General features: G+C 44.2%; 1 protein-coding gene across 1 annotated transcript in view; it reads left to right on the top strand.

Moving 5' to 3' along the window:
• Positions 1-267: 267 nt before the first annotated feature.
• LOC146072513 (uncharacterized) overlaps positions 268-9856 on the top strand; it is a 29003-nt gene continuing 19414 nt past the window's right edge. The window contains exons 1-3 of the mRNA XM_083179736.1: positions 268-392; positions 2094-2183; positions 5191-5356. Of these exons, the coding sequence (XP_083035862.1) occupies positions 304-392; positions 2094-2183; positions 5191-5356 (345 nt within the window). The 5' untranslated portion in view covers positions 268-303. The remainder of the gene's footprint in view (positions 393-2093; positions 2184-5190; positions 5357-9856) is intronic.

Below are 9856 nucleotides of genomic sequence, written 5' to 3'. Positions count from 1 at the left end.
ATATTACAACATTTTTGCACCTTTTTGCATATATGAAAAGCAGTTTTTTTGCTTGTTGGGTACAATGAGCTATATTTTCCCTCTATTTTTACAACTGCTTAATGTTGTCAAACACAGACTATAATCCAACTTTCGGGACCAGTATTTTGTGCTTCAATTCATACTGTTATGTTCATAAAACAATAGGAGAGTAAATGCAGAAGTGAAATAAACAAATTATATGTTCCCATACCGTATATATATCCAAAGCAGGTGCCTAGTTCATGAAACAGAGAGAAGCACTAATCCACAGATGTCTAAGGCATGTCATGTCCAGGTGTAATGGATTTGCCAGTAAAACTGGGTACAGATGATGGTCTACCTGAGTGGTTCCATGGACTTATGTCAAGAAGGTTGGTCAAATACAGATAATTCATTTATACAATAATGCACTTAATCTAAATACATAATGCTGTATTCAAAGTACATTCTAGAATTTCTGAATATACCCGTGAAAGTAATTTATATTAATTTTCACCATTTATTTGGCAGTTGGGATGGCATCATTCACTATACCGATGCTGGTACCCTTAATACTGCCAGAAGACTGGTACAGAATCCCAACATAACTGAGGATACCAGCACCGAAATATTGAGGATGCTGAATTTATGTATGCTGGGGCGGGTTCGGGTAATACCTGGGTAGGGGGTAGTTAGGTTTAGACACTAGTGAGGGACTTAGGGTTAGGTTGTAGGGGGTGTCAGGGTAGGCTGTGGAGAGGAAAAATAAAGGTACTTAGAAGTGGGGGGTCGGGTTAGGCTGCAGGTCGAGAGGGTTAGGGCTAGGCCTCGGGTACGGGGGTTAGGATTAGGCATATGGCACTATTATCATTACTGAGTATTTATAAATCCACAGTGCTGTAAAATATAAAGATCTTGTAGTTCAAACAAATTACAAAACAAAAATATGCCTCAAAGAATTAGTACAGAAGTCTCTTTCCTCTCATTGCTGCAATACTCCAACATCAGAATCCTGACTGTTTACATGCCCGACAGTTGGGATCCCGACTGACAGGTGCTATTCTCCCTTGTTGGGGTCCTTGACCCCGACAAGGGAGAATATAACCTGTGGCAAGCGAAGCGAGCCACCAAGCCCGCAGGGGGCTTCTTTGTGCTCACCCCCCTGTCGGAGCACCGGCAGTCGGTATTCCGATATCGGTATGCTGAACGTCGGTATCTCGATTTTTGGACCGCCATACACCCCAGTGTGCATGTATGTGTGTATGTTCCAGCTGTTCTCAGATCCGGGAGCTCATCACCGACTGGTATAAGCCGGTCATACCGTGGGCATGGTGATCGGTTAAACTTAAAACAAAAGAAGGATGAAGTTCAAGTAATGCTAATTGCACAGTCAAACCCGGGCAACTCTAGGTACCTCAGCTGGTGTTTTATAAGGGGAGAGACCCCCTAAGGGGTATAATACTTTATATAGAGGCACACTTGACAGTCTAAATATTACAATTTATACATTAAAGGGTTAAAGACAAAAAGTATCATACATCTTTAAAAAAAAACAGGATACAGTCCTGATTAGGGAGAAGGAAAAAATGAAGAGAAAAGGTTGTAATAGGGTGTTGTAAAAATCTGCAAATAAATTAAATTCCAATAATGACCATTGAAAAATTACTTTATGCAAAAAAAAAAGTATTATCTATATTTCTAAATTATCGCCATACTATTTGCCAATATCAATTCAAAGTTTATGGGGATACTCGTAGCAGCATTACCTTTTTTAAATAAACATAACAATAAACTTTAGTCAGGTGACCCCTAAATACATAGCATGAAACCCCTTTTGCCGTAGACAGAACTTTGACACCTTTAACCGATAGATCTTGTACACTTGTTAAAATGCCATATTGCATTGCTCCAACTGCCTGAGGTATTGAAATGTATGTGGTTGTTATAAGGCTTGTCCATAAATGTGCTCCCAGAATATTCCAGCAGCTCTGCTGAAGTAACAAGTAATGTTGCAATCTTCTCACACACACACACATTTTATTACATGTAGTAATGGTCACATGCACATAATATTATTTGTTTCTCCATAAAAGGGAATCAGAAGACCTTATGAAAAACAAAGAGATTGGACACTTCCTAGTCCGATTAAGCCAAAGGACTTTTGGATATATCCTATCCTATAAGTAAGTTTATTTAATCATGCAACTAAATAAATCAGGATCTAAGAAAGCATCAGACATGATGTGGCTATGGGGACTGTTAAGAATGAGGAATTGTTAATATAATATTTATATTTGTATCTATAAATCTTAAAAAGCAATGTTTTATTTGTCTTCTCATGCATTTCTGCCTGTATCAGTTTACATCACTGAAGAAAGTGGCATTATTTCTCTATATGGTATATAGGGGCTATTCCATCACTGAATTGTTAAAATCAATGATTTTAACAATTATGTGTGTCTATAAGAGGGTGGCGTCTGGGGAGGGCACTACCTGAACAAAGGAGGAGTGTCCAGACCATTTGTAGGGGTGGGTCGCAACAGCTGCATGACGTCACATGACATGCAGCTAAACCAAAACATGCCGACCCTGCACCTGCCTAATTATGCGAGTACCTCAATATTTAGCGAGTGCTTCACTATATTAGCTACTAGCTGACCCGCCTGGCATTGCCTGGTAAAACCTTGCAGATTTTTTAATTTCCAAAATTGCTGTAAAATTTCGTCTTCTGCTGTGCCAAACTCTCAAAATTGTAATTTGTTAAAACCTCCACCATAATGTTAGAATGTGTTTGCATTGATACTCAATGACAGCAATGAAATCAGATGTGGTGTTGTTGTTTGAAATACATTGCTCCTGATTTGATAGCTTGCGTGTGTGTGTGTGTGTGTGTGTGCGTGTGTGTGTGTTGATAAATTCCACATCCACTGTTGATAAGTTCCACATCCATTCCTGACATTTATCACCTATGATGCATTTATTTTTTGTGTGTTCTGTGTGTTTGTGTGGTTGTAATGTTTTTGTGTGTGTGTGTTGTAGTGAATGTAGGTGTGTGTTGTACTGTGTGTGTGGTGTGTTATGTGTGTGTGTGTTGTGTGTTCTGTCCAATGCCATGTGGGTGATGTCTGAGGGACTCGCCAGCAGTGTTCCCTCTAAGCTGTGCGCGCGCACACAAATCGACAAACGTGCGCACAGACATTACAACAGAGCGCACAAAGCAGCAGTGGTCCCTTTTTTGCAGTTGTGGACTCAATTAATGTGTGTTTCACCCATTAACTACATTGTGTGCTGTGTTTTGAATGTTTAATATCATTTTGAAGTAAAGTTGTGTGCCTGCACACACACTCTTTAACTTATTATATAGACGCAATTGCTAAATTTTGCAATCACACTGCGGGAAGAGGCCCGACATGTAGAGCCGCCCCCTTGCATCCTAGTGACAGCCATTGTAGTTTTACGATTCATACTGAATGAGGCCCATAATCCTTAATGTGACTGCATGGCACAAGCTGTCACCTCCTTGGAAAGCATTGTGCTAAGTGCTGCTAGCTTAACACATTTTGATTTCATGTTATGTTGTAATGATATTTCATGTGCAATTCTCCTGCTTTTTGTTCTCCTATATACTTCCTGCTTTCTCAGGATTACTGTAATATAATTCTATTCTCAGTTACTAATGGCTCAGAGAATGACATTATCTGTGATACAGGAGACACTCAGGCTGACAGGCCAAGCAGGTCTAATATAATAATAACCTCTATACACCAGAGACGTAAAGATTTTAAGGAAAGGAGTCACAACGTGTGAAATGATAGTCATAATATCCCTGCAGTCGCTCATACTCCTAGGTCCTGGACTGTCACTTTATTAGGAGGATGAGAGATACTACTACATATTGTACAATTAGTGAAATTCTGTAACATCAGTGAGTGCACATTCAGGCCTTTCTCACAGGTGTTCGGTCACTGGGTAGACAATGTCTAGGTCGGTATATATATATATATATATATATATATATATATATATATATATATATATATATATATATATATATATATATATATATATATATATATATATATATATATATATATATATATATATATACACACACACACGATACCAAATGCAGGTGTCACTCAGGTCGATGATAAAAATGTTTTTATCATCGACCTGAGTGACACCTGCATTTGGTATCGTATACAGCTCCCTTGTCCTGGCTACCGGGGAATTGGTGGGCACCGGGTCTAAGTTACAACGTTATTCGAAGAGTGCCGGCTATATGCTTATATATATATATATATATATATATATATATATATATATATATATATATATATATATATATATATATATATATATATATGGTGTAGGGGGGGGCGGTGGCACTCGCACAATAAGAAAAGACACGGAGGCGTGGATATCCCAACGTTTCGTGGCTGTGTTGCCACTTTATCAAGGTGCCTAAAAGTAAAAAAACATTACAAATACACTCACCTAAATATCTGCTAGGAAGCCCGTACATTTAGGTGAGTGTATTTTTAATGTTTTTTACTTTTAGGCACCTTGATAAAGTGGCAACACAGCCACGAAATGTTGGGATATCCACGCCTCCGTGTCTTTTCTTATTGTGCGAGTGCCGCCGTCCCCCCTACACCCTGTGTTCACTGGACCCCTTCAGTGGTCATACAGTTGGAGGGCACCGCCAAAGGGAATTCAACCCCTTTCCCCCAGTTGGGACATCATCAGCTTTAAAGAGTGCCGCACCCCCGTTTCTATATATATATATATATATCTATATATCTGTACCTGAAGACGATATTAAAATCGAAACGTTGTATCACAATCTGGCAGTTGGCTCAATTTGTTACAGCCAACGCCGTATTTAAGTCCGAGAGTGCCGACCGCACCATCCCTAATATATATATATATATAGTTTTAAGCGGGGAGCTGAGTTCCACCAACTGTAATGGTTGTGTTGAACCGGTTCAAAGCTGCACCTTTCCCCTACACAGTCATTGTAACAGAAAAGCATTATAGATTGCAAGGGGTACCAAAAACCGTGCCACTGGCCCTGGCGCTACCTAATGGGGGAGGGGTGGAATTAGGTGCCAATATACAAGGATTTCTACCTTTGTCCTGTAGGATTCCTTGAATTTTATCTCCATAACCCCCATTTTTTTATTACAGGGGGAACGAACGGTGCCGTCATTTTGTTATAAACCAGTTACAAAATGGAGAATTGGTAGTAGCAGGGGATTCCTGCTCCCACAGTAGTCTGCCTGCTCTGATATCTCATTATCAGAACACACCTATTTGGCCTTTTGGAGAGAAGCTGGCACAGTCATACATTAAGGTATACTATGGACTACTACACTCTGCTGGCTGTGTTGTCAGACTGTCCGTTAGTTGATTGTCTAGTACTATATGTCTCTCTACTTTATCTCTCTGTAAGATGTTAACATCCTCAGAAGAGGTTCTACATTTCTCTTAGGGCAAGGAAACATAAGGCAATCAGTCTTGTTGATTGTTAGAACAAATTTCCTTCATCCCGGACTATGCGAGATTGCCGGTACACAGGGGGGGTTATTCTAGTCCATTCTTTCTGACAAAATCCTTCTTAGATGGACAAAACCATTTGCACTGCGGGTGGGGCAGATGTAACTTGTGCAGAGAGAATTAGATTTGGGTGGGGTTTTTCTTCAAAGTGAGATCTATATTGAAGTGTAAAATCATGCAGTCAGTATTTTCCCTGCACAGAAACAAAATAACTCACCCAAATCTAATTCTCTCTGCACATGTTACATCTGCCCCCCTGCAGTGCACATGGTTTTGTCCATCTAAGAAGGATTTTGTCAGAAAGAATGAACTAGAATAAACCCCAATGCCTGGTGTAATGATTGATGTTGTTCACATCTTGTTCAATCCTTCATTAACATGCACAATGCCGCATTTGATATGTTCTGTTTGGATGTGCAGCATTGCAGACCAGAAAATGATGCATGCAATCCGCATTAATCCGCAATCAGACATACACACTAAGGGGGGAATTTACTAAAAAGGGATTTCTATTTCACATGGGATGTTGCTATGGGCAACCAATCATATACTGCCTATTAACTTCTAGAGGGTGCTAAATAAAGAAGTAGATTCTGATTGGTTGCCCATAGCGACAGCTCATGTGAAACAGAACTCCCATCTTAGTATATTCCCTCTAGGAGTTATTCCAATGTGACATATGGGCCGATATGTAATAGGGTGCGATTTTTAGACTTTTGCGATTTTTTGTCAAAATTGACCAAAATCGCATTTTTTACCGCGAAATCGCACATTTTAAAGATGCGATTTTCAGGCACACTGAAAATCGCATCCAGATGTTTTCCCATAGTAAACTATAGAACTCGCATATGTAATAGGATGCGAGTTCTAAAGTCGCATATGGGAGCTTAAAAAAAATCGCAAAATAAATAGACCAGCTTCTGACTGGCGATTTAGGCAGAAACATGCACAGATCATTGAGATCTGTGCATGCTTCTGCTGTAAAAAAATAGTTAAAAAAGAAATTTAAATAAAAAACTGGCGTGCGGTCCCCCTCCTAAGCATTACCAGCCCCGGGCTCAAAAAGCCGGTGCTGGTATCATAAAATCAAAGGAACAATCAAGTTGGGGTTCCCTGGATTTTATAAAACCAGCACCAGGCTCAAGGTCCGGCGCTGGTTCCCAAAATACGGGGGACAAAATGACTAGGGGTCCCCCGTATTTTAAGAACCAGCACCGGACACAACCAGCCAGCAGGGTAATGCCACAGCCGGGGGAAACTTATTATATAAGCTCCCGCGGCCAAAGCATTAACCCCCTGGCTGGTCAGCATGGGCAGGGGTCCTGGGGAAGTGGGGACCCCCCCAAATGAAGGGGTCCCCCCCCTCCAGGACTTACCAGCCCATGCTGATAGTCCGGGACTGTCCCCGATGCCCCTGGGCGGTGGGCATCGGGCTGATGACTTGTGTAAAAAAAAGAATTAAAACTATTGTTTTACACTGGCGAACTATGAGTCCCAGCAAGCCTACCCCGCATGCTGGGACTTGGGGAACCACAAGTCCCAGCATGCGGGGCATTAAAGGGCCCGCTGGCACTTGTAGTTCTGCAGTGAAAAAAATAGTGCACAAAATCACACTGACACCCTGTAAAATAAAACTTTAATACACACAAAACACACACACACTGATACTTACCTACCTTGAGCCCGTAGGTCGGTCCCTGGATCCTGGGTCCGTCCTCCGGGGCTCCAGGGCAGAAGAGTCCGGTTCCGGGGCCTTGGTCCTGGTTCCGGGGCTGGTCCTGGGGTTCCGGGGCTCCTGGGCTGCAGAATCCGGGGTCCGGGATCCGTGGTACTCCCCAGGGGTACCTAAGGAGGCAAATCCAACTCACCTGCTCCCCGGCGGCGACCTCCGGTGACAGCGCTGCTCCACACTGGTACCCGGCTTGCAGGACTTTGACCGGCGCTGAGATGTTTCCTCCTCGCCGTCTCTGCACAGAATGATTTCTTGGCCAATCAGGAGCCGAGAAAGTCGGCTCCTGATTGGCCAGAAATCATTCTGAATACAGACGCCGAGGAAGTAACATCTCAGCGCATCTAGAGCAGCGATGTTTCCTCCTCAGCGTCTCTAGTTAGAATGATTTCTGGCCAATCAGGAGCCGATTTTCTTGGCTCCTGATTGGCCAAGAAATCATTCTGTGCAGAGACGGCGAGGAGGAAACATCTCAGCGCCGGTCAAAGTCCTGCAAGCCGGGTACCAGTGTGGAGCAGTGCTGTCACCGACCGGAGGTCGCCGCCGGGGAGCAGGTGAGTTGGATTTGCCTCCTTAGGTACCACTGGGGAGTACCACGGATCCCGGACCCCGGATTCTGCAGCCCAGGAGCCCCGGAACCCCAGGACCAGCCCCGGAACCAGGACCAAGGCCCCGGAACCGGACTCTTCTGCCCTGGAGCCCCGGAGGACGGACCCAGGATCCAGGGACCGACCTACGGGCTCAAGGTAGGTAAGTATCAGTGGGTGTGTGTTTTGTGTGTATTAAAGTTTTATTTTACAGGGTGTCAGTGTGATTTTGTGCACTATTTTTTTCACTGCAGAACTACAAGTGCCAGCGGGCCCTTTAATGCCCCGCATGCTGGGACTTGTGGTTCCCCAAGTCCCAGCATGCGGGGTAGGCTTGCTGGGACTCATAGTTCGCCAGTGTAAAACAATAGTTTTAATTCTTTTTTTTACACAAGTCATCAGCCCGATGCCCACCGCCCAGGGGCATCGGGGACAGCCCCGGACTATCAGCATGGGCTGGTAAGTCCTGGAGGGGGGGGACCCCTTCATTTGGGGGGTTCCCCACTTCCCCAGGACCCCTGCCCATGCTGACCAGCCAGGGGGTTAATGCTTTGGCCGCGGGAGCTTATATAATAAGTTTCCCCCGGCTGTGGCATTACCCTGCTGGCTGGTTGTGTCCGGTGCTGGTTCTTAAAATACGGGGGACCCCTAGTCATTTTGTCCCCCGTATTTTGGGAACCAGCGCCGGACCTTGAGCCTGGTGCTGGTTTTATAAAATCCAGGGAACCCCAACTTGATTGTTCCTTTGATTTTATGATACCAGCACCGGCTTTTTGAGCCCGGGGCTGGTTATGCTTAGGGGGGGGGACCGCACGCCGTTTTTTGTCTTTTTTTTTTTTTTACAACACAGCGCACAGTACTGAAAATGTGCCGATTTTCATGACTGAAAATCGCACATTTTCAGGACTAAAAAAGCGCCCGAAATCGCACCATATCGCACTTTTTTGCCGCAAATTCGCATCTCATTACATATGCGAATTTGCTGCAAAAAATGCGATTTGGAAAGGTGCGATTTTGTGCGATATGGTGCGATTTTTGGACTAGTCCAAAAATCGCACCCTATTACATATTACATGGTGACTATAACGTATTAGTGTGGATGCGGCCTTATCTGTTATATATTTGGCTACATCTGCCACTCAATATGTGAGTGTGTCTATAACGCTGGGTGGAGCCTCTGACTCCGCCCACATACACTCACATAGTGACCAGCCCACAGTGCCAGACACCCTCTGCCTCCCCATGCTGCCAGGCAAAAACACTGCTACTCCACAGCCACCAGGTGAGCGGCAGTTCTGCCTGCATCCCCCCCCCCTCTGCTCGCACCCCCGGACACCCACAACCCACCCCTCATGCCCACACACCTCTATCACTGCCCTGCCTCCTGTTGTCCTGCCCCGTAACTTCTACCAGTGGGGACTCGCCCACCCTGTGTTGCCCACATTCCCCTATCATGCTTTACCACCCAGCCTCCTGCTCTCATGCACCCTAACTCCCACCCAGTAGGAAGAGACACTGACTCAGGGCCACCGTCCTGTACTCCTGTGCTGCCACACTGGACCCTCACCCACTGGCAGAAGCTGCACAGTGTCCCCGACCCTCCTCTCTAGTCCTCTGTATGCCCACACACCCCTATCACTACCCAGCCTCCTGTTTTCCTGTGTCGTGACCTCCGCCAGTGGGGAGCCGCTGACACAAAAACACCCTACTATACTATTGCACGCACACACACACACCTAAACAACACGCACGCACACCCCCACACACACCCACAAATGTCACTGTACCCTCCACACTATCAATGTACATCTTACTCTGTAACCACTTTTTAATTAAACAAAACAATACACACCCCTTCCAAATCATATGCTCTCTATTTAACACATTTCACCTATAACTCAAGTTGCAATACAGGGCATCTTTCATACAATTCTAACCATATTTCTCACAATACAAACGTTCACAAATTAAGGGGGCACAG

Source organism: Crinia signifera, chromosome 4, assembly GCF_055691185.1.
Source record: "Crinia signifera chromosome 4, ASM5569118v1, whole genome shotgun sequence".
Classification (NCBI taxonomy): domain Eukaryota; kingdom Metazoa; phylum Chordata; class Amphibia; order Anura; family Myobatrachidae; genus Crinia; species Crinia signifera.
This window is presented reverse-complemented; position numbering and strand designations above follow the sequence as displayed.